Here is a 26,446-nt window from a genome sequence, read left to right on the forward strand (position 1 = left end):
AAAATTCTGGAATCCCCGGATCTGGTGGTGCATTTATTGAGATAACATTTCTGTCCATATCAGATCGCTACAAATACAGACTTATAAGGTCTTTAATATGTTTGCCTGCTCTGATACCAATTGAAAATGCGGGGGTTAACAACCACACCCAACAATTCGTTTGGCAATCTGAGAGGACTTACTCCAATACACTTTTTAGAGAATTGACTAGACATTCAGACTCAAGCTAGAATATAGTATATCAAAGAGTTTAATATCTCTAACTCTTAATTCAATCCGCAACCAACAAATAGAAATCTTCGATCCCTATTGAATAAGAGGAGTAACTTGAAAGGTACCAAAGACCAATGTTCAAGTGTCAATCAATGTAAATAAAATACCCAAGTTTGGATATTCAAATTGATTGATCTTAACGCATAACCTGTGATATTTCAATTATATAACAAAATATAATGCGGAAAAGAAATAACACAGACACCAGAATTTTGTTAACGAGAAAACCGCCATGCAGAAAAACCTCGGGACCTAGTCCAGATTGAACACCACACTGTATTAAGCCGCTACAGACACTATCCTACTACCAATTAATTTCGGACTGGACTGTAGTTGAACCCCAATCAATCTCATACTGATTCAAGGTACAGTTGCGCTCCTTACGTCTCTGATTTCAGCAGGATACTACGCACTTGATTCCATTAGCTGATCTCACCCACAACTAAGAGTTGCTACGACCCAAAGTTGAAGACTTGATAGACAAATTTGTCTCACACAGAAAAGTCTATAGGATTGAATAAATCTGTCTCCTACAGAAATACCCTAGAGTTTTTGTTCCGTCTTTTGATAAATCAAGTTGAATAAGAACCAATTGATAAACCGGACTTATATTCCCGAAGAACAGCCTAATATTATCAATCACCTCACAATAAACTTAATCGACTAGCGAAACAAGTTATTGTGGAATCACAAACGATGAGACGAAGTTTGTTTGTGATTACTTTTCTATCTTGCAAATCGGAGATATAAAATCTCGAGCCAATTATTTCAATTGCACTCAACACGATAGAAACAGCATGATCAGATCACGCAACTACAAAAATAATAGTTGGGTCTGGCTTCACAATCCCAATGAAGTCTTCAAGTCGTTAACCTACAGGTCTCGAGAAGTAACCTGAGGTTAAAGGAGAATCGACTCTAGTTATGCAACTAGTAACATACAGGAGGTGTGGGATTAGTTTTCCCAGTTCCTAGAGTTCTTCTTTATATAGTTTTCAAATCAGGGTTTGCAATCCAAGTTACCTTGGTAACAAAGCATTCAATAATCATCGTTAGATTAAAAACCTTATTAAACCAAGCTAATATCTTGTAACCGTTAGATCGAACTTATCTTGTTACACACAAATGAAATGTACCCTCATTTAGGTTTATGTAACCGTACCTAAATGTGTACACCAGGTTGGTTCACAAATATTGGCCATATGATTACCCTCATATCAACCTTATTCATCTTAACCATAACTAGTTCAAATGACTCAAATGAAACTAGTTAAAGAGTTGTTCAATTGTTTAGAAAACACAATTGAAACCAAATCGATTTGATTCACTTGAATCAATCATGGACATTATAGCCACGGTTTGCAAAGATTGTATTCCTTATGATTTAAATGTTTAAGTCCATGAACTGACCGATTTAATAAAGTAACCAGCTTAAGTATGCGTACGGGTATGCGTACTTAAGCAACCGGATTTTGAGTTTGTTAAGTTTACAAACTCAGCGGAAATTTTCGGTTCGAAAACTTCCGCCAGTATGCGTACGGGTACGCATACTTAAGGTGACTGGTTTAGGAGTTTGTAATTCCCAAACTCAGCAGATGTTTTTGAAAACTTCCGCCGGTATGCGTACGGGTATGCATACTTAACCTGTCTCCTTCACCAATTTCGTATACACACATATGCATACTCTTGGCTTCCGGTTTATGGATTTATACACTAATGTGCGAACACACTATATATGCATATATCCAAAGATGGTTAAATCATCAACTCTTTATTTCAATCATTGATACATTCTTCTATAATGATAATAGTCGTTTTCACACACTATTAGCATCAAAGAAATATTTTCAAGATATTGAAATAATCATTATCGAAACATTCCAAGCCTACATCAAATGATTGTATCACAGAAACCATGTGAGATGTTACTCGGAAATTTTCTCATGATATGAGATGAACTTGGTCTAAGCAAAAGATTACCAACACATATTTCGAGAAATATGTAAGCGAGATATACTCAGATCGAAATCTCAAATGTGTATAGATAAAATTATATCGTAACACGACTTATGTCTCAATATAGGAGATAGTAGAAATAGAATTTCCAAGTGATATATGAGTTCAAGTATCCACATACCTTTTGTCGAAGAAGTTCCACAAGCTCCCCTTAGTAGTTCGTCGTCTTCAAGAGATGAACGTCGAGAGATCTAAGCTCAACTACACTATCTATGTCCTAGTCCGGGACAACTATAAATAGGCTAGAAATCAAGACTTATAGTTTTGATCACTAACATTGACAAACATGCTTGAGATAGCAACGCATGCGAGTTCGACCGAGCAATTCTCTCACACAAACACATATAACAGAGTCTGTTAACATTGATTGATCAATATTTATATTTCACGAACATAGAATCACTTAAATCTGTAGTATTCAAATCTTCAAACAAACTTGAGTGACCTTATATCAGAATAGAAGGACCATGGAATAAAAAAGCTTGATCTACGGAAGATAACTATATTGTTAGTTTATAACAAGTAATAAACAATGAAAGCTAAACAACAAATCTAACTTCCACAAACGATAAGTCTAGAGGCTTCTTGATCCCAAAGAAGACTATAGATGAAGGCGTCTCAAAATGTTTCAATTAGATTACTCTTATCATTTTAACAAGTTGGTTTTCTCACATAAATACCCGAAGTGTGTGTTCAATGAATGAATTTGTAAGCTACAAGAGTCCCTATTTATAAAGTTACGACCAATGATTATTTGGAAACAACACTACCAACTCTGAAAATACTAAATATTTGCAAATACATTTTATATCATAAATTAGTAAATGAAATTGTTGTTAGAGCATTGCTCGGTTGAAACCACTAAACATTGGTATGTCAAGTTTGGTTGTCATATTTTAGCTTCAAAACTCGAAGTTGCTTGATTAGATTACTAGAGTCAACTTCATTATGTTAGGCTAAGAACAATAAAAGTGTTGAGACTCCCTCGTGTTACTCTGAAGAACTTGAATATGTATCGTCATCAACGAACACATTATCCTTCCGTTCGAGGTTAGTAACACAGACTTGACTTGTTCCGTTTTTATCTACGTTTCTTTTAAGTCGTTTAGATTTAAAACATAACATTCGAAGTATATTTATGTATTTATAGTATTGGTGACTTGCTCATTTCATTATGATCAAAGTGTCAAGGAAGCGTATACTAGTTATTTTATACAACTTTAGTATATTGGATTACGAAGTATAGTTTAGATATTCGAAAGAAATATTTAGATTTATAGATCATAGTTATATTTACACGTCATATTTATATTCTGATAAGTTACGCTTATGAGTTGCATTTGCGTACACTCCTAGGAATAAACGTCTGCATAAAGTTTATAGTGCAATAAATTTGCGTAAATTTTGAAAAATATTTTCTACATACTGTGTCGATGATACTACCCCCCCCCCTTCCATGCACTCCCTGGCAGTCACTTATTTTGATGCAGTCAAGAAGCAAATCCCAGACCAATTTTCTATGACTATGAGGGATTCCATCTTGTGGCAGTGTAACCAGGTCAAGCATGCACAAGAATATTTGTTAGTTGTACCTATCAGTGGACTTAATCAGTGCCTTGGTCCCAGACATTTTAGAGTTGTGCTTTTCTATCGTCTCGGTATTCCGTTGTTTGTTGAGAATGGTTTATGCCCAAGTTGTAACAAATCCATGGACATCTATGGGGATCATGCGCTTCATTGTGCTAAGGATATATGCCCCAAGTTTCGGCATGACTTTGTTCGCGATATAGTCATTGATATTTGTTACAAAGCTAGTGTGCCAGAGCGCAAGGAAGTTTCTTTAGGTTTTCTGACAGATGATGACAAAGAGTTGAAACCTGCTGATATTCTTGTGCTCAACTGGGAAAATGGAAAGGATGTTTGTATGGATGTCACAGGTGTCTCACCCTTCACAGGTGATGGAATTTGTTCCTTCGTCCCCGGAAAAGCCTTAGCTATTGCGGTCTCTCGGAAACACGCTAAGTACTTGAACAAGTGTGTTTCACATGGCTTTGGTTTGGGTGTTCTAGATTTCACTACCTTAGGAGAGTTAGGTGAGGATTTATGTTTTTTTAAGCGTTTGAAAAATTGTTTAGTTAGTAATGACGCTAGTAGTGGTATTGGTAGTATTATTTTTCATAGATTAGGCATTGTTATTCAAAAAGGTGTTGGAACCCAGCTTGTTGCTAGGTTACCAACTAAAAGATTTGTATAATCTTTAATTAATCGTTTTCCATAAAATATAAATAAAAAACAACTTCAAAAGTGAATTTCAAAAATAATCAAAGAAAAGGCATCCACCACCCCGAAAAAAGGCATCCCACTGATTTCCGCAAACAACCCCAAGAAGCAAAATTCTAGATCGAACAAAGTAGGAAGAGCATCATTGCATCCGAGAAAAAACGAAAAACGACAAAGCAAGATTACTAAGAATAATAAGGATTATGCTCATCCACTACTACGCCATATTGCCTCAGTAGGATTCTGATGCCAGCATCAACTATCCGTCGAAACTCTGACAGACGATATTAATTAGAATATCCAAAAATGTCCGGCTGTAACACTCTGATCCTCAGAAAATCCAAGTGCTTTCTCATAATAAAAAGCTCTTACCAGCGAAGAAAAATGGATGTAAAAAAAAACTATTCACATGATACTCATGATGAGTACCTTCACTTTCAAATTTCTTCATAAGACATATAAAATCTTGAAAGCATAATTAAAAGGTAAACGTTCATCGAAAAACCATGTCGAATATCATGAGATGAAAATATATAGCCTTGGACTCGGACATTTACGTTTATTGAGAAATAACTTCAAACAAATCACAGATAAATCATAAGATGTATTTGACATCCAAAGCCCCTTAGAAGTAGGTTGCGATAGTTAATCTGTTAAAGCACTGCTCGGTCGAACTCGCAAGCGTTGCTATCTCAAGCTTGTTTGTCAAGTTTAGTTGTCAAAACTATAAGTCTTGATTTCTAGTCTATTTATAGCTAAGTTTCAGATTAGTGTAGTTGAGCATTAGACTTCACGACGTTCATCGATTGAAGACGAAGAACTACTAAGGGGAGATTGTGGAAATTCATCAACAAAATGTATGTGGAGACTTAAACTCATCTATTACTCAAAAGTATATCTACTCTATATCCTATTTGAGACAAAATCGCATAGCTATATATACTTCGATTATACACATTTGATATCTCGGGCTGAGTTTAACTCGCTTACATATTTCTCGAAATATGTGTTGGTAAGCTTTCGCTTTAACCAAGTTCATCTTATATTCTTGACGAAAGTCAAAAGATGATCATGTGAAAATCTCGGGCCGAGAAGTTCCGCAAGTTCGCGGACTGAGTTCGCGGACTTGGCTCACGCCACTTCCATTTCTCTTGATCAACAAAGTTCGCAAACTTTGGTTCAAGGAATAAAGACTTATACATAATTGTGTTTCCACAACAATGCTTATATCCTACCAATGGTTATGTAATCTAAACTCTCATTTCAATCATTGAAACATTCTCAGAGAACGTTATATAGCCGTTATTCACAGACCATTTTTCGTCAGAGCAATTTTCAAAGTGATTAAAACATAACATGACTTTCGTCACTTGGTAAAGTGAATTCGGCTAAAGCGAAAGCTTATCAACACATATTTCGAGAAATAGTAGGCGAGATAAACTCGGCTCGAAATAGCAAATGTGTATAATGAAAGTCTATATATCAAAACGACTTTTGTCTCAAGAGTAGGAGATAGAGTAAATAGACTTTTGAGTGACAGATAAGTTCAAGTCTCCACATACCTTTTAGTCGATGAAGATCCACCAGTTCCTTGAGTAGTCCTTCGTCTTGTATGAGCTAGAGTGAGAGATGCTTCTAGTTTCTCTTTTCCAACACGAAGTCTGTTAAGATCTGATGAATGAGTCTCGATCAAACGTTTCTCTCTAATTGAGTCTTCCTTAACAATATCTTCAAGAACACTAATCTTTTCACGCTGTTGAGTAGTTTCTTGGAGAAGTTTTTCAATATTCTTAGAGAAAGACTCAATGATGATGTAGAGTTCATGTTCTCGATCAAGAGACTATTTAAATTCATCAATAAGCTGATCATGATCCTGAAAATCAATAATCTCAGCAGTGTTTTTTGAGATTCTGGTGAGCTCCTTTTTAGCTTTTGCCATAGTGCCCAATATCTCAGCAGAGAGAGAGGTGTCAGCACCAGATGGGACAACCTTCTTACCTCGGGATTCGGAAGAATCTGCTAAGGAGTGATCCTTTGAGGTATTTCCAAGACATTTGGCATAGTTAAAAGCTTTAGAAGGCATCTTGGTATACGTGTAAGAGGTTATGTCCACATACTCAGATTGCCACAAACACAGACTTGTAAGGTCTTAAACGTGTTTGCCTGCTCTGATACCAATTAAAAAAGCGGGGGTCTAACAACACCACTCAATATTTCACTTAGCAATCTGTATGGACAAACTCGAATACACTTTTGAGAGAATCAACAAGACTCAATCAATTAAAAGTATATCAACGAGTTTATATCTCTCTCTTGATTTGATTTACTCAAGCAGGAACTGCGAGTTCTAATCAAATACAAGGAATAACTCGGATGGTACCAAAGACCAATATCCGAGGATCAATCAATGACAATCAAGGATTAATCTAATTGATGATCTAACGCACAACCTGTATTATTTCAATTATAAAGATAAAACAATATAATGCGGAAACTGAAATAACACAGACACCAGAAATTTTGTTAACGAGGAAACCGCAAATGCAGAAAACCCCCGGGACCTAGTCCACATTGAAAACACACTGTATTAAGCCGCTACAGACACTAGCCTACTCCAAACTAACTTCGGCCTGGACTGTAGTTGAACCCCAATCAATCTCACACTGATCCAAGGTACAGTTATGCTCCTACGCCTCTGATCCCAGCAGGATACTGCGCACTTGATTCCCTTAGTTGATCTCACCCACAACTAAGAGTTGCTACGACCCAAAGTCGAAGACTTTAATAAACAATTCTGTATCACACAGAAAAGTCTACGATAATAGATAAATCCGTCTCCCACGAATATACCTACGAGTTTTGTTCCGTCTTTTGATAAATCAAGGTGAACAGGAACCAATCAATAATATCAGACTTATATTCCTGAAGAACAACTTAGTATTATCAATAACCTCACAATAATCTTAATCGACGCAGCGAAAAAATATATTGCGGAATCACAAACGATGAGACGAAGTTTGTTTGTGATTACTTTTTATCTTTCCTATCGGAGATATAAAATCTCAAGCCAATTATTTTAATTGTACTCGTACGATAGAAGATGCAAGATCAGATCACACAATTACGATAAAAGTAGTATCGGTCTGGCTTCACAATCCGATGAAGTCTTTAAGTCGTTAACCTGGTTTAGAAGAAGAAACCAAAGGTTAAAGGAGAATCGACTCTAGATTAGCTCAACCAGTATCACACAGAATGTGTGTGGATTAGGTTTCCTAGTTGCTAGAGTTCTCCCTTATATACACTTTCAAATCAGGGTTTGCAATCAATGTTAGCTCAGTAACAAAGCATTCAATATTCACCGTTAGATGAAAACCTGATTAGATTCAAGCTAATATTTCTCAACTGTTAGATCGAAAACTTAGCTTGTCACACACAAATGAAATGTCCAATTTTGGGTTTATGAACCGTACCCAAACATTAACATTTGTTGGTTCAACAAGTTAACCAAATGGTTAGCCATATGATTACTCTCATATCAACCTTATTCTTCTTCACCATAACTAGTTCAAATGACTCAAATGAACTAGTTAGAGAGTTGTTCAATTGCAAGGAAATCTTATGTAACTACACAAGACACAACTGAAGCAAAATCGGTTTGATTCACTCGAATCGGTTCATGAACTTTATATCCACGGTTGCAAAAGCATTCCTTAGTTTATTTAAACATTAGTTCAAGAACAACCGACTTTAGATATAACCTGCTCAAGTTCGCGGACTGGGTTCGCAGACTTAAGCTCATGGAAGGAGTACACAAACTCCAGCAGAAAATCTTGGGCCGAGAAGTTCCGCAAGTTCGCGGACTTGGCTCACGCCACTTCCATTTCTCTTGATCAACAAAGTTCGCAAACTTTGGTTCAAGGAATAAGGACTTATACATATATGTGTTTCCACAACAATGTTTATATCCTACCAATGGTTATGTAATCTAAATTCTCATTTCAATTATTGAAACATTCTCAGAGAACGTTATATAACCGTTATTCACAGACCATTTTTCGTCAGAGCAATTTTCAAAGTGATCGAAACATAACATGACTTTCATCACTTGGTAAAGATTAATTCGGCTAAAGCGAAAGCTTACCAACACATATTTCGAGAAATAGATAGGCGAGATAAACTCGACTCAAAATAGCAAATGTGTATAATGAAAGTCTATATATCAAAACGACTTTTGTCTCAAGAGTAGGAGATAGAGTAAATAGACTTTTGAGTGACAGATAAGTTCAAGTCTCCATATACCTTTTAGTCGATGAAGATCCACCAGTCCCTTGAGTAGTCCTTCGTCTTGTATGATGATTGCCGTGGAGTCTTGAGCTCAACTACACTTTCTATCCTAATCCAAGACCTTAGCTTTAATAGGCTAGTAATCAACACTTATAGTTTTGATCACTAATATTGACAAACATGCTTGAGATAGCAATGGATGCGAGTTTGACAGAGCAATGCTCTAACAATATTGCCTTAGTACCTCCACTAATTTCTTTTACTGTACAGGTGTTAGCAATGTTCCTATTTTTACCATACATGGGTTTTCTTCCTTCTTGATATTTATTTCCTTAGTAGTCTCGGCGTCAGAGAAGTTTGGTTTTGGTGATCCAATCTCGGACTGGCTCTTTAATTGCTATAAAATCTCTTCATTTGTGATAGATTCTTTTCTGAGTTTGTTTGTGTATGCTATATAAGCATTTATCTCTGCATGGTTCTTAGCTTCTTTTGGTCTTTCTTCGCGACCTTTAGGGAATTAACTCATTTTTTGTAATTTTTCACTTCAAGCTTATATCAATATCTTGCTTCTCCTGAGACCCTTATGATTTTAGCAACTCCATCTGGGGTGGGAACCTTAATCTTTGATGGAAAGTGGAGGCAACACTTTTGATACCATGCACCCAAGATCGCTCTATGATAGCGTCATATGTTGAGAGCACATCCATAACACAGAAAGTTGTGGTGGTTAAAAAAATTCCCGCATGTACTTTGAAGGTAACTTCTCCTCTTGGTTGGGTGGATGATCCATTAAACCCAATGATATTGTAGGTCGGTGGTATCAGGAAATCGTCCTTGAGTCTCTTCTGAAAAAAGTTTTCGTAAAAGGTATTGTTGATACATGAAAAATAAATCCCCTTAACCAGGCTAGGGTGCCCCAAAGAAGGGAAAGTCCACACATGAAACATGGGGACTTGGGGACTAGGGACCAAGTCCACCAACGAAGTATCCATGAGGTGGAAGGGGCAATGAAGGAATTAACAAAGAAGAGGGAGGTTATATTAGAGAAGGGATGGCATTAATAGTAATTAAGGAGGTTTAGGACACATGGCAAGATGTCATAAAAAGAAGGGGCTTTTGGAAAGTCTATATAAGGAAGGACAAGGTACAATGTAAAGACGACTATGTCTCATACTATTCTAAGAAAAGTGAGGTCATCTTGGTACACTAGGACGGGTATAACCCAATGAGAATTCCAGTATTAACATTTGGCGACCACACCCGGAGGCTCGTGCCTAGTCTATCATGATGCAGCCGAGCGGTACTAACTCAAAAGCGACTAGCGGTCAGTTGAATAATCCGCCCCTAATCTAGAAGGGGAAGGGATAGGGATAGTGACGGACCCAATCTTACAAGCGAGAAGACCTGAAGCAACGCATGAGAAGGATAAGCAACTAGAGGGCGGAAGCACGTCACTCGCGCAACCTACTTTGAAGGAAATGCAGAAAGAGTTGGAGGAACACATCCGTATGGAAATAGAGTTGAGAAGATTGCTGAAAGAATCTAGTAACGATCAAAGCGCCAAGGAAGCCTTAGAAAACGCCGAGGATAAATGAGAGGATCACAGAATGATGACGCAGGAGGCGATGGCCAAGTTTTTCGAGATAAACTACAAAGTGGTAAAACAGAATAATTACGATTTTATGGCAAGCCCGTACACCCCTGAGGTCGTGGATTATCAATATCCAGAGAATTATACTTCACCAAAGTTCAAAGTGTATGATGGACAAGGGAACGCGCGAGAACATCTTAACCGATTAATCGTTTCTATGAACGATCGAGCCTCTGATGGGAAATTATGCCTAAGGGAGTTCCCGAAGTCGTTGACTGAGGCGGCCTTCTCTTGGTATGATAACCTAAAGCCCGGAAGCATCATCTCATGGACAGACCTGTCCACACACTTCCTCAGAAATTTTTACTCCGCAAAAAGGAAAGTCACGACCATCGACTTGAGTAAATGTAACCAGCGGTTAGGGGAAGACATAGGGAAGTATATCACTTGGTTTCGTCATTTCGCGCTGGATTGCCATGAGGACGTTAAAGAAGATGCACTAGTGGAGATATGCGTACGCGGAATGATACCATGCTTCAAGAAAAGCCTAGTGAACTTCCGATTCCCAACCTTCGTCGAGATGGAAGAAGCGGCAGCAAGAATTGCCGACTGTGTTGAAGAGAGCAACTCGGATTATGTCTGGCGCAGCGCAGTCAACACTGTCTCAACAACACCAAGGAACACCTGCGCAAACAACAACCCAGAAGGCTGGGGCGCGCAAACAAATCAGTCATATAAGGATCAACCGCTTCCTCCCCCATTGCCTTGTAGTAAAGAGCAGATCATCGTGCTCTTACAGCAGTGGGTAACGAATAAAGAAATTCAGTTGCCTCCAACAAGGACGGATCCCAACGATATCCATAAGAGCAATTCCAGGTACTGTCACTTCCATCGCAGAGTACAACATCCCACGGTCGACTGCTATAACCTAAGAAGAATGTTTCAGAAGAAACTGGAAGTGGGCGAAATCGAAATGGGAGATTCCGAGGGAGGAAAAGAAACTCAAAATCAGGTAATGATGCTTTCTCATGATCACAGCGGAGACGAATGTCAACCTTGGGAAGAAAAGGATGAAGAAACATGCGAGGTCGCGATAGAAGGCCACGCATTTACAAATACAGACGGCGTCGCTAGCAAATTCGCGGGTACAGTGTTGGCCCAACAGTTTTTTGACTCGCTAGGTTTTAGCGAGGATCAAAGCAGGGAAGCGGCCAAAGCTATTGCAGCAATTTCGGCAGGAAAGCCTTATGATTCCCTCCCAAAAGAAGTTATTGTATTCACAGACGAGGATATTTGCTATCCGGGAGAGCACCTTAGACCCTTATATTTGACTGTGTATATTAATAAGTTTCCTTTGAAGAGGGCCTTCGTAGATGGGGGCATATCTTTAAATCTAATCTCTACATACACTAGACTTTCTTGGACTACAACAGTCGGCAATTAAAATGCGAACCACGACGGTAAAAGGATTTGGAGGGCATACTCAGACGGCAATTGGGATTGTCTATTTGGTAATGAAGATTGGTCCTATTCGTGGGCTTACCCCTTTCTATGTACTAGAAGACGAAACGACGTTCCATGTACTGCTAGGGCGAGGGTGGTTACTCAACCATAAAATGGTAGCGTCAACATACCATCAGTGTGTCAAAACTAACATAGGAGGAAGGAAATTTCGGATACCATCCACGAGCCACCCCTTTGACCTGGAAGCAACTTACATGGCAGATACGGTGTTTTATGATTTGGCTAAGGAGGCGGATGAAATCCCCAACGTGAAACTTACCCCGCTGCAGAAATGGAGTGAGGAAGAGAAGACGGATCCGACCAAGTCAGTCTTTAGCCCGTCTAGGATGACGTTCCTAGCGGAAAGAAAGCAGAAACACGAAGAGCAACCTAGGTTCCAGCGTTTCTCAAGACCATACGGGGGGCACTTGTACCGCTTATAACAATTAACCGAGGGAGCGTCTACAAGCATGCAAAACTCCGAAACACTTGATGTATGGGCCCCATCGGACGAGCAAAACCTAAACGAGCTACCATAAAATAAAATCGATGATGAGGAATTACGGGAACTACTTAACACGAGCACACAGTCTGCAAAGGAACGAGCCCCCGAAGATCTCACCATGGACGGAATAAAAGAAGTTAACATCGGAACAGATTAAGACAAGCGACCTATCATGATCAGTAAAAGCTTGGACGTGGAAGAAAGGGAAGCATTGATCGCCTTGCTCAGAGAATACAAAGATGTTTTCGCTTACAATTATGACGAAATTTCGGGTCTAGATAGCAGCCTCGTAGCTCATAACCTCGGAGTATCTCCTGAATTCCAGCCAATAAAAAAAAGAAGTAGAGAGTTCCCGAGGGCTACCGCTCTCGCAATAAAAGAAGAAGTGGAACGCTTGTTGAAAGCCAAGTTCATCAAACCTATCCAGCACCCGACCTGGTTAGCCAACATCGTCCCAGTGGTGAAGAAGAATGGAAAGATCCGATGCTGCGTAGACTATAGGGAACTCAATCGGGCCTGTCCCAAAGATGATTTCCCACTACCCAACATCGACCTAACGCTGGACGCAACTGGAGGCAAGACGCGCTTCTCTTTCATGGATGGGTTTAACGGATATAACCAAATAAAGATGGCCGAGGAAGATGCAAAGAAGACTGCTTTCCAAACTCCATATGGGAATTTCTACTACGTTGTGATGCCCTACGTTGGACGCAACCGGTGCCACGTACCAGCGCGCCATGACATCCATATTCCACGATCTACTGCATCAGACGGTAGAGGTATATTTGGACGACATCGTTGTTAAGACCTAAGAGACCGAGAGCCACGAATCTCACCTAAAGACGGTCTTCGAAAGATGTAGGAAGTACCAACTCAAGATGAATCTGCTCAAGTGCGCTTTTGGGGTAACATCTGGAAAGTTCTTGGGATTCGTTGTAACCAATAAAGGGATTCAGGTGGATCAAAGTAAGGTCGAGGCGATTATGACTATGGTACCACCAACTAATGCCAAGGATCTCCAGGCGTTTATAGGACGAATATCTTATATGCGGCGCTTCGTGCCTGGTTTGGCTCAGATAATGTCGGCATTCTTTCCCTTACTAAGGAAAGGGACTACCTTCAAATGGGAGGAGACTCAACAGGTCGTGTTTGAAAAACTAAAGAAATGCCTTGTCAGCGCCCAAGTTCTCAAACCCCCAATAAAAGGGGTGCCTCTTTACTTATACACGGCGTTCACGAGCTCAGCCATAGGGGCGGTCCTGGCACAAGATATGAGAGGAAACGAATTATCACCCATCTACTACGTGAGTCGGGTTTTGAGAGACGCGGAATTGAGATACCCACGAGTGGAACAAGCATGCCTAGCCCTCATCTACGCAACACAGAAACTAAGGCCGTATCTTCTGACACATAAGACGATCGTTGTAGCCGCGACAAACCACATAGCTTACCTCGCCTCTAAGCCTGTCCTGACTAGGAGAACTGCCCGATGGCTGTTACAACTATCAGAGTTCGAACTCGATTATCAGCGACCTAAAGGAGTACGAGGGCAAGCGATCGCGGACCTAATGTCTATGTTTCCTGGGGAAGGAGATGACGAGACTCACGACCGGGTGCCGGGAGAGGTAGCCGCCGCCGATATTAACAAGCCTTGGACCATGTTTTTTTTGTATATCGTCATATGATACTGTAGGAGGAGCGGGAGTAGTGTTCGAAGCACCACAAGGATAATTGCTCTCATATTCATTCAAGTTGGACTTCCCCTGCAGTAATAATGTCGCCGAATATGAAGCTTTGATCCTAGGGCTCATAATGGCGAAGGAGCTTGGCTTGGGAGGCGTCGAGATAAAAGGTGACTCGAGGTTGGTAACTAACCAAGTAAACGGGTATTTCCACGTCAAGGAGCCACATTTAGCCCTATATCGGGCAGAGGCTCAAAACCTGATAAGTCAGACAGGGTCGATTCTAGATCATACAAGCAGAGGCAAGAACAAAAACGCAGATGCCCTGGCAACACTAGTTAGCAAGTTACAACTAACTGATAAGGAAGAGGGTACGGTAACAGTTAGAAGGAAAGAGCTGGCCAACACCTGGAAAGAAGACATGGCCTTCGAAGAGGCAGATGATTGGAGGCGGACTTACATCGACGATCTGACCAAAACGGAGGAGGATCGTGTAATACCTACTGTAGATGGTGGATTTTCGACAAAGGGTAGAATTGTAAAACTATACTCCAGATTAGGCAACCGGATGAGTATTGAGGCTCATGTCTCTCATCAAAGCATGAAATCTCATGCCATAAAATCTCTGACTGAGAAGGCCGCCTCTCAGAGTACATGTGGATGTGTAGTCTATCAGTTGAGGCCACGACACATCTTATGAATACTGAGCAATTTCAGTAATTACTCCGGATCCGACAATCGGATGAGTATCGAGACTCATGTCTCGATACATGAAAGCTCATGCCACCTTGATGGAGAAAGTCTCTCAGGGAAGATGAAGATGTGTAGTCTCTCAGCTGAGGCCACGACACATCTCATACTGCATAGAATCGAAAGATTGGGCGGCTCCTAGAAAGCATGTCTGCTAGTATAGAGCGACAACGTCTTCGGGATGTAACCAGGTTTTCCCCAACTATGCAAGAGGAATATGACACTCCAGCAAGTTCATATTGCTCAACCCTCAGATAATTAATGCTCCTAGACAGGAAGCCCTTCTAGTATAGAGCCAACAATTAATTATCTTAAATCGTCTGAATATCCAGCAATATTCTACGAGCCATCGTCTGAATATCCAGCAATATTCTACGAGTCGTCAATTAATCGCCTGAATATCCAACAATACTCTACGATTCCTCGTTATATATCGTTACTTCAATCTGTGGTTGTTCCCAGCAGAATTCCACAGGTTAGTGATAAATATTCAACGAAACATGCATCTGAGCAACGAATAAGCCCTGACAAAAATGGTGCAAGTGTAATTAGCAGATAATGCACAGACCAACATTTTGAACGCACGAACGAGCATTTCAAAAATACGAACGAACGAGGAACCTATGCAAAATAGGAAGGGAAAATAATAATAATAAAATATTAAGCAAAAGCGCCAGGAGACTAGGCTCACCAGCCGGCCAGTCATGCTGTGACTAGTCCCGCGCCCAATTTTATATTTTATCATACTTTTACTATTTTCACGATCTCATGAAAATCCTCTTGTTCGAGCAAATTTTCTTTATTTCAAAGAAATTATCTAAATCACATGATTTTATGAAAAATAATAAAATTAGGGAAAGGTGTCGCGGGACCGAGCACCAGCCGGCCATGTCTTGGCCGTGGCCGGTCCCACACCTCATTCCCATTATTTTATTATTTCTTCTCAAATTATGAAAATTCCTTGATTTTATGAATTTTCCCTAAAATCATGAAAATTACCTAATTTCATGTATTTTTATCTAAATCACATGATTTTATCAAAAATATTTAAATTAGGGAAAGGTGTCGCGGGACCGCCGGTCGGCCGGTCATGCCTTGGCTGAGGCCGGTCCCATACCTCACGTCCCATTATTTTATTATTCCTTCTCAAATTATGAAAATTCCTTGATTTTATGAATTTTCCCTAAAAATTACCTAATTTCACGTATTTTCTCTAAAATCATGGAAAATATTAAAAAATTAGGAAAACTTATGGGAGCGGGCTCTAGCCGGCCGGCCATGCCCCAACCGGTCCCACACACCCATTATTTTGTTATTATTTGGTGTTTTGTTTCCTGATTTCATGTAAACTCCCTGATTTCAACAAAATATCTTGGTTTTCAACAAATCCCTTTGATTTTATGAAAATTATCTAAAATCATCAAAATTACATAAAATTGGGAAGAGTGCCTTGGGACCCGCGCCCATTGGCCAGCCATGCCACGGCCATTGCCGGTCCCACACTCCCATTCCCTATTTTATATTTTAATTTATGTCTCTCATCTCATGGAAGTTCCCTAATTTCGCAAAACTCTCCAGTTTCATGGAATTTCCCTTAAATCAGAGAAAAATACATAAAATCATATAAAACTGGGAAAAGCATGTGGGACCGCGGCCAGCCATGCCCTAGCCGTGGCTGGTCCCACACCTTGTGATTCCTTGTTTATTATTATTTTCATCATCTCATGTATTTTTCCCAGTTTCAGCAAAACCATGGATTTTTCATATTTTCTCCAAATGTTGCTCAAACGTGCACCAGAAAAATCAAAATTCTCAGGACTGAAGCACGGACATCATGGTGACACGGGAACATCCCCTTGACCGACCAAGGGTGACCCTGAGGCTTGCAAACAGCTGGTCCCGCGTGCTTTAATGATTTTAACCTAATTTTCTCAGCTGCTCATATTAGGTTCAAACTCTTTCCAAACAATTGGAAGTTTGCTCAAATGACCATCTAGTGGTCCCACGACCATCAAGAGCCGGTCCCATGACCTCTTGGCCGGTCCCTCATATTTTCCATAAAACCAGGTTTTATGATTTGTCGCTCACACGAGCATTATTTCAATAAATGATTAAACCAACATTTAATCATTCTTTCACCAACTGGTCCTCAAGAGACTTTGGTATTTTTGCTCATTCGAGCATCTGGGCGTTATATGGTGAACCCGTCATCCCATGTAGCCGGTCTTATGTGATTTTCAATAAATCATTATCTCGGTAAAATTAGGGTTTTGAATCCAGAGCTCTGCAGAAACGTCATTCTGAGCAAATTCGAACACTCTGATAATTTTATGTTGATTCCATGATTAACATTCGTATTTATTTTGCTCGACCCAGCAGTCAGTAACTTAAATTAATATTTTACTTGGTCCAGCTACCAACAATTCATTAAAAGAAAGATAGTTGTTCAAACTAGCAATATTTGCTCGAACTAGCAATATTCGCTCGAACCGGCAATATTTACTCAATTAGCAATATTCGCTCGGACTAGCAATATTCGCTCAAACCAGAGAATGTTGGTTCAACTATCAATATTCAACAATTTAGCAACACAGTTTTGCTCGTATTAGGTTATGATGATACCTCGTCTCAGCAGACATGTTAAATTCATGAGTTTCGAAACATTTACTCACACATGTTCAACTCAGCGCTACATGGACTCATCGTCCCATAAAGTCAGCAACTGACTCCAAAATCACGAGATTTCAATCGTGTCACATGGGGGGATATTAACTAGGGTTTTGGTATGGCGGTATACGACACGTGTATTCACCCAAGATAAGAATGTGAGCAAGTCGTGCAATCAGTTGGAAGAGTCAGCAAAGTAGTGGGTGGAAAGTTAACCAAGTCTCCGCACGATGAGTAATTGGTTTTAACATGATTTCCCCATTTCCCATTATCTGATTCCAGCAACTGTCACACTTCATGGGATCCTGGTGTTTTCAACTAAGGCATTATAAAATGTCTCTGAATCCTGATTGAAAACACAGAAGTTTTCGAACACTCGAACAACATTCGCCAAGACGAGCAATTTCTCATCAAAGTTCATACAGACAATCTTTCGTCTACACGAACTCACAGAAATTACTCTCAATTGAGCAAAATTCAATCATTCAGAGCATTTTCACGCTGAATTCACAACACACCTACAATCTCAGATCACCATTGATCTCACGTATTTCTCAGATTCCCTCCTACAGATCAACCCATCCTCTCTTGTGACCGAATTGACTCTGGAACGGCCATTGTTCTTAGTTTAGCCCGGGGTCTTACAGATTGATCTCTCGAACTTAAAGCACTCCCTTCTTGCAGTGCATCTGTGTAAGGTTCAACATTTCTCTCGGTTCAAGGAGTCTCCACACGGTCGACTCTTCAATTCCGTAAAAGCCAGCAAATTTGGCGACCACAGTGGGAGATTAATCTCTCGGTTGCAATCTCACGATTTCATAAGGATGGTCGGTCTTAGCCTAAGAAAATCTACACTACTCCACTTCCAAGTTGGAAGGCTATTGAGGCATCTGCGGCGTCATCACCATCTTCAGAAGCAGACCCAGTCAAGTCACCTGCTACACGGGTCAAACGCCGAAAAGATGAAACTACGATCCCAGGATCCAATTTTATGACCACTCATGACGCAGAAGGAAGGGTCATTTACCGGCGACGCAAAGATTATCAATTAATAGGGGAGATTGATCAAGAGTCTCCCCGCACTGGTGAATCGTGTCAGAATGAACGGCCACCTGAGGATGAAGTTCAGGAAGCTCCACAACAGTTGCAAGATGGCACGAATTCTACTACTGATGATCTTGAGACGGTTAACATCGACACAGAGGAAGATCCAAGACCAATCTTAATCAGTTCTGCTCTATCATCGGAAGAGCGTACAGGCCTGGTAGAGTTACTGAAGGAGTATCGGGATATATTTTCTTGGACATATGAAGAAATGCCTGGTTTGGATGACAAACTGGTCACTCACCGTCTACATATCATTCCTGGCTCCAAGGCTGTCAAACAACCACCCAGGCAGTTCAGGCATGAAGTCGAGGAACAAACAAGGCCGAAATTCAAAAATTACTGGTAGCAAGATTTATCAAGCCTATTCAACACTCAACATGGTTGGCTAATGTCGTCCCAGTTAAGAAGAAAAATGGTCAAATCAGATGCTGTGTAGATTTCAGAAACCTGAATAAATGCTGCCCGAAGGATGACTTTCCTTTACCCAACATTGATATGCTTGTTGATGCGACCAGCGGCCACGGTATGTTCTCGTTCATGGATGGTTACAGGGGGTACAACCAAATCAAAATGTTCGAACATGATGCTGCCAAGACCGCGTTCCGTACTCCCATTGGGAATTTTCATTACACTGTGATGCCCTTTGGGTTGAAGAATGCCGGCGCCACCTACCAACGAGCCATGATAGCAATATTTCACGATATGATGCACAAGCAAGTAGAAGATTATGTTGATGATGTCGTGGTGAAATCGAAAGCTCGAACATCCCATCTAGAAGTTCTGAGACAAGTCTTCGAAAGATGCAGAGAATACAAGTTGAAGATGAATCCTCTAAAATGCGCTTTTGGAGTTTCTTCTGGAAAGTTTTTGGGATTCCTGGTCACTGCCGAAGGGATCAAAGTCAACCCAGACAAAGCAAAATCCATCTTCACCATGCCTCCTCCACGCACTGTGAAGGAACTGCAGAGCTTTATGGGTAAAGTGAATTACATCAGACGCTTCATACCAGGATTGGCTCAACTTATTGCTTCGTTCACTCCTCTACTGAAGAAGGGAGCGAGTTTCACGTGGACGGATGTCCAGTAGGAAGCATTCCATAAGATACAATAAATACTTTTATCACCCACAGTCATGAGGTCTCCAGTGCAGGGACGACCGCTGATACTATACACATCCTCCAGTGGCGTTGCTATTGGATCCCTATTAGTTCAGGAAGATGAAGAAGGCGTCGAGCATCCGATACAATATTACAACCGAACCATGAAGGATGCTCAACTCAAATACCCGAAAGTTGAAAGAGCATGCCTGGCGTTAGCTCATGCAATGCAAAGATTCAGGCATTATTTACTCTCCAACAGAGTCGTGCTTGTATCCAAAGCTGATCCCATAAAGTTTTTTCTCTCAAAACCTGCTCTGATAGGAAGACCTGGGAAGTGGCTGCTTCAGATGTCAGAATTCGACATAGTATGTGTTTCCCCCAAAGCAATCAAAGGTCAAGCAATAGTAGATTTACTGGCGGCCTTCTCAGGAGAAGATTTCGCGACGTTACAAGATGATGTACCAGGAGAACTGCCAGGAATCTCAGTCGTTAAAGAGGAAACATGGTTGTTGTATTTTGATGGATCCGCCACTCCTAGTAATGATACCGGAGGAGCAGGCATAGTCTTGGTCTCGCCATCAGGAGAGGTATTCTCACATTCATTCAAGCTGTATTTCCACTGTACAAATAATTCAGCAGAGTATGAAGCCTTCTTGCTAGGATTATCCTTAGCTAAACAAGCAGGAGCAATGCATCTGGATATCAGAGGAGATTCAAAGCTGCTAGTTAATCAAATGAATGGGGTGTACTCTCTCAAAGAGATAACACTTGCTCCATTCAGAGCTGAAGCACAACAACTCCTGACTCATTTCACCGACGCGACCATCACCCATACTGGACGGATCAATAACAAGCATGCTAATTGCTTAGCAACCCTTGCCTCCAAGTTGCAATTCGAAAGGGTCAGAGAAAGCTATCATAATGCAAAGACGAACTGTATCATCCACGTGGCTTAATCAAACTAAATAAGCTCAAGCAAATGACTGGAGAGCACCTATCATTCATGAACTGAGTAGCTCCATTACAGAATGGACAATCAGCCTTAAAGAGATGAAGAACTTCTTCTTGCTTCATGGAGCCTTATACCATCGCAACCCCGATTCCTCTCTATCACGATGCCTGGGTGATGAAGAAGCGAAAGAGAAACTCGAAAGTGTACATCAAGAAGTGTGCGGACAGATGCTGGTAATAAAACTTTATAGAAGACTCCAGAGACTCGGGTACTATTGGCCTTCCATGGAAACACAGTCGAGGACTTTGCAGGGAGCTTGTCTTAATTGTCAGACACCTCCTCATCATTTGGAAGTGCTAACACTCCTTCACACCGGGGACTGGAGGCAGCCTTACATCGAATATCTTCGAGACAACAAATCGCCACCAGAAAATAAAGATGCAATCAAACTCATACAGAGAGCTAAGAGATTTGTTTTTCTTGATGGAATCTTATACCGCAAAAGCTTTGGAGGAGACTTGTTGAGATGCCTAGCCGAAGATGAAATCCTGACAGTCCTGAAAGAAACTCATGAAGGAGAACATCAGGGGAAAAAGAAATTGTTTCTCCAAATCCACGAGAAATATTACTGGCCGACTATGGAAGATGATGCAGCCGCATACGTTCAGAAGTGCCATAAATGCCATATTCACGGTAATCTCATTCATACCCATTGTCTTCCATTACACTCTGTGAATAGTCCATGGCCTTTCTATAGCTGAGGACTTGATATCATCGGGAAGATCAACCCAGCATCCTCAAAGCAACATGAATACATCATCACAACTACTGAATATTTCATTAAGTGGGTCGAAGCAATCCCGCTCAGAGGTACCACAGGGGTAATTATTGCAGCCTTCATCAAGGAGCATGTAATATGTAGATTTGGCGTCCCTAAACATATCATCACAGATAATGGGACTCCTTTCGCCAACCAAGATGTCGAGAAATTGCTCAAGGAGTACGGGATTAAACAGATCTTCTCCACACCATACTACCCCCAAGGAAACGGCCAAGCAGAGAGTACCAACAAAACTTTGATCTGAATTATCAGTCGAACAATTCATGACAATCCACGATCGTGGCATGAGCAATTTCCCATGGATTTGTGGGCTTACAGAACTGCACCGAGAAGCTCAATTGGAACATCACTGTATTCGCTTGTTTATGGGGCTGATGCTATACTTCCAGCCGGGATAAAAATTCCTTCAGCAAGGATTGCAGCGGCTAGTGGCATACGATGGGATGAAGCTGAAGTGTCCAAGTCAAGAGTTGCTGAACTAGACATGCTTGAATCAAGGAGAGCTAAAGTAGAAAAGTACGTGGAGGCTTATAAACAAAGGATATCCAGGGCTTACAACAAAATGGTAAAACCCCGAACTTTTCAAGTAGGATATTTGGTATTAAAGACGGCAAAGCACATTCAACAAGATATGTCTGCTCCCAAATTCTCTCCGAAATAGGAAGGGCCGTATGTTACCATCAAAGCGGTGTCTAGTGGATACTACAAAATTTTAGCAATCAGTGGAGGAAAGGAAGGAAATGTTATCAGTGGCAAATGGATCAAAGCCTATTACGCTTGATCAACAACAAATAATTAACCTTTATTTCAAATATATCTCAAATGTAATCTATTTCCTTCAAAGAGCATGCAAGATGCTCATTTTTTCATCAAATATTCATCAATTGAACAAAAACGCCTCATGCTATCAGATTATTCTACCTTGTCAGAAACCTACATTTCAACTCTCCTGAATATTCACTCAGAGCAAACCATCCAGCAATGGATAATCCCTGTAGGAAACCCTGTCGAGTTTCTTCTGGAAGATCCTAGTCTTTGCCTTCAAATCCTCAACCGGCTTCTCGACCCTCGCTGACTCCAAAGCCAGTATCTTTTCCTCCTCCAATAAAGCAGTGGTCATGGAAATCGCATCAGCACCCTCTGCCGCCTTATGGATCTTAATTATCTCAAGACGACGGGAAGCCAGCTCACAATTAATCGCAATATCTCGCAATTGGAAATCAGCTCATCCCACTTGTGTAGTTCCTGATTCTTGACGTCTCGCAGGTGTATTTGGTTCATTTCTTCAATGATCGGTAGCAGCCCTGCAACTGTAGTCAGGAGGGTGGGTACAAAACCTTTCCACACTTCTGTAGTGGCAATATGCCCACACTTTTTCCAGATCTTAGTATACAGAGGTGCATGGCACTTGGGAATGACGAATCCACCAACCACCTTATTATCTGGGAAAGTGTTAATCAATGGAGGTTCAAACAAGAGCCCAGCTGTCGGGTATTCACGGGCATGAACATTGTCTTCTGTCTCCACGGATTCTGCAGAATCTTCACATGCTTGATTGCTACTATCTTCAACCTCGACCACAGTCACGGACTTTCCACTCCTTCTCCTTCTAGCATCAACAACGACACGAACATCCTCCTGTGATGAACGGGGAAGTGTTTAATTTTTCCTTAATTAGACACGGTAAAATTTCAAGGATTATAAGATTGCTTACTGATGATCCAGTCTCAGCAGGAGCCGACCTATACCGGGCAGGAGTTCTAGCAGTCCGCTTGGGCCTTGAATTGTGAGAAGAAAGATTCTTCTGGTTATCCTGCAACAAATCATCTTCTACGATCAGTAACCTCAACTGAACGAGATGGAAAAGATGTGCAACTTACCAAGATGGGCGCTTCTACTCCATGTTTCGACTGAAGTCCGTTTTGAGAAGAAGTATTATCAGCAGACATGATATGAGAGGTATGGTGATCGAAATTTGTTCTGTGATGAAACTAACTTAGGAATGGAGGAAATATTGGCGCAAGTGATAAACCCTAAATCTACAAAGATATATACAAGATATGGCAGGCACTTATCTCCGATTCAGTTACGAGTTTTACTGAAACCCTAAGTCTTGAACAAGGTCAAACTGGAGATGCGGAGTAAAATAGTGCACTGGGGACTGACCAAGGTTAATTGTGATCGGCAAGTCACACGTACCCATGTACTATACAACTTATGTTTGGATATTTTCATAAGACGAAGAACCACAAGAGTTAAGGGAGATTACAATGAGTTCGGCATGAAGATTGGCTCGGTTTGCTTAATTCAATCAAGAAGAACTCACGTTAATAAAATCTCTCGTTCGAAAGGAAGACCTAAATACTTCAATAAGATTGTTCGAATGAAGACATCTACTACAAATATTGAGAGTATTCAAATACTAAAAAGAAAAAGAGATCGAAAGTAAAGCTACTCGTCAGATCCATATAAGTTGTCAGATTCATCATCACTGTCCTTCTCAGAGTCTTCATCACTATCCTTCTCGGAATCCTCTTCTTCGGAATCACTGTCATGACTATTGGTGACGTCTGGATGAGCATAAAAATCATCATCTGAATCTGAATCTTCTTCCGCTTCAGCTTCAGCGTCAATCTGCTCCATGGGAATTTCGAGTTTTCTGGCACACTGATCAGGCAAACCCCAAGTGGTTTCTTCTTAAGGAACATCAGCATCAGAATCAGAGGGTACCCCGTCCAAGAATTGGCGTTTTTCCCCAGCTCTCTGTATTTTGCGTCGGATTCGATCCTTTTTGCGCTAACGAGCATCTTTCTCATCGTCTTCGGATTTACTTTTCTTGAGTTCGGCAAAAGTAACTCTCCGCTCATTCAAGGGTACGCTGGGCTTTTCTCCCTCATCGCGAATTACCTTGGCTCTCGACTTAGCTATGGGAGCTTTGGGATCTTCGTCAGAACCGGAGGAATAACTACGACTGCTGGAAGCCGGCATTTTATGAAACCAGGAGCATGGATTTATCGACATGCAGATAAATTCATCCACAAAATGGTAATTCTTGAATCTTACCTCTTTCAATTTCACTAACAATAGTGGTTGCAATACAAGAGTTAACACACGAAATCAATTCGTTCCTTGAAATCTGCAATAACGAACAAAACTTCATTAGTTCATGGAAAATGATTTTCTCATAAAATCATATACATAATTTTCATAACGTGAACATTCACACAACTGAACTATGAAATTTACAATAATACATGACTTCATCATAAATAAGTTGTCTAGTTTGAAGGTTACTCAAAACCCATGTCTTGATTTTATAAATCAATAATTAATGCAATTTGTTCATATAAATTTTCAGAATCTAATAAGAACAAATCCATGTGAATAAAATATGTCATCATGTTTCACATAAAATATGTCACGGCTACATATATATTAAAAAAAAATCTATTTTCCTTCGTATTGGTGTTTTATTAAAAAAACGAAGGTTTATGCTAGTTTTGTGAAAGCTCACACCTATTGTGATAAAATACTAATTCTCATGAAAGCTCATAAATAAAGTTTTATCACTGGACATAAATTTACATACATAAAGATATATATGTCTATTTTCCTCGAACGAGCATTATCCTCTAAAACGGGGTTTATTTCGGTTTTGTGAAAGCTCACATCTATTAAGGTAAAATCTTGGTTCACATGAAATCTCATACACTAAGTTTTATCATTGGACCTAAGTCCACATATATAAAGAAATCTCTCATAAATCAGGGATTTTTATTAGTTTACAAAACTAACGATCGAACGAACATACGTTTGATAAAACAAGGGTTTTTCTACAAAACTCACATCAACATATACACATGTATAGAATTTTGACATGGTGAAAGCATGAAAAACTCATGAAATCAGCAAACTCTGAAAAAACGACTCACCTGACGGCGCCTGCCGGAAACTGGCCAGACGGTGATCGGACGGCGGGAAAACTTCATGTTCTCTGCTGCGACGTGAAGAGAGGGAGGAGGTGATGATGGTGGTCGGTCGTGAAAGAATAAAAAAAACAAAGGGATTAATTCCCTTTCATACCTAATTTTATTTCCAAAACCTAATTCCTTAAGGATTTCCTTTTTGGGCCCGGCCCATGAATCCTAAACCAACCAAGGTTCCACCATCGAATCAGCGGTTCTACATCAATTTATGTTCACTGGATGATGTTCTATTATGCCACATAGGTTTCCACTCAAACCATGGCTTGCTCATTCAGTCGAAATCCGGCAATATCTTATCTCATGACCAAGCTCAATTACTTATTTTTGTCTGTACCTGGAAAATCACCATTCAATGCTGACTGAGGAACATGACTGTTCCTCACTAAGCAGGGGACTTAATGTAGATGGTGGACTTTCGACAAAGGGTAGAATTATAAAACTATACTCCAGATTCGGCAACCGGATGAGTGTTGAGGCTCATGTCTCTAATCAAAGCATGAAAGCTCATGCCATAAAATCTCTGACTGAGAAGGCCGTCTCTCAGAGTACATGTAGATGTGTAGTCTCTCAGCTGAGGCCACGGCACATCTCATGAATACTGAGCAATTTCAGTAATTACTCCGGATCCGGAAATCGGATGAGTATCGAGACTCATGTCTTTATGCATGAAATCTCATGCCACCTCTAATGGAAAAAGTCTCTCAGGGAAGATGAAGATGTGTAGTCTCTCAGCTGAGGCCACGACACATCTCATACTGTATAGAATCGAAAGATTGGGTGGCTCCTAGAAAGCATGTTTACTAGTATAGAGCGACAATGTCTTCGGGATGTAACCAGGTTTTCCCCGACTATGCAAGAGGAATATGACACTCCAATAAGTTCATATTTCTCAACCCTCAGATAATTAATG

The 26,446-nt window shown here is 40.4% G+C and overlaps 2 protein-coding genes across 2 annotated transcripts in view; both read left to right on the forward strand.

The window, feature by feature from the left end:
• The first annotated feature begins 10,463 nt into the window (after positions 1-10,463).
• On the forward strand, positions 10,464-11,888 carry LOC113312227. The gene has a single exon (XM_026560982.1). It carries the CDS (start codon positions 10,464-10,466, stop codon positions 11,886-11,888), a length of 1,425 nt encoding a protein of 474 aa, XP_026416767.1.
• Positions 11,889-13,330: 1,442 nt separating this feature from the next.
• LOC113312228 overlaps positions 13,331-26,446 on the forward strand; it is a 31,119-nt gene continuing 18,003 nt past the window's right edge. The window contains exons 1-2 of the mRNA XM_026560983.1: positions 13,331-14,112; positions 14,222-14,646. Of these exons, the coding sequence (XP_026416768.1) occupies positions 13,331-14,112; positions 14,222-14,646 (1,207 nt within the window). The remainder of the gene's footprint in view (positions 14,113-14,221; positions 14,647-26,446) is intronic.

This window comes from Papaver somniferum, chromosome 9 (genome assembly GCF_003573695.1).
Source record: "Papaver somniferum cultivar HN1 chromosome 9, ASM357369v1, whole genome shotgun sequence".
In the NCBI taxonomy this organism is placed as follows: domain Eukaryota; kingdom Viridiplantae; phylum Streptophyta; class Magnoliopsida; order Ranunculales; family Papaveraceae; genus Papaver; species Papaver somniferum.

Bases quoted from the DNA above. Each gene is read 5' to 3' on its own strand.
- LOC113312227 (XM_026560982.1), top strand. From the start codon at position 10,464: ATGACGCAGGAGGCGATGGCCAAGTTTTTCGAGATAAACTACAAAGTG.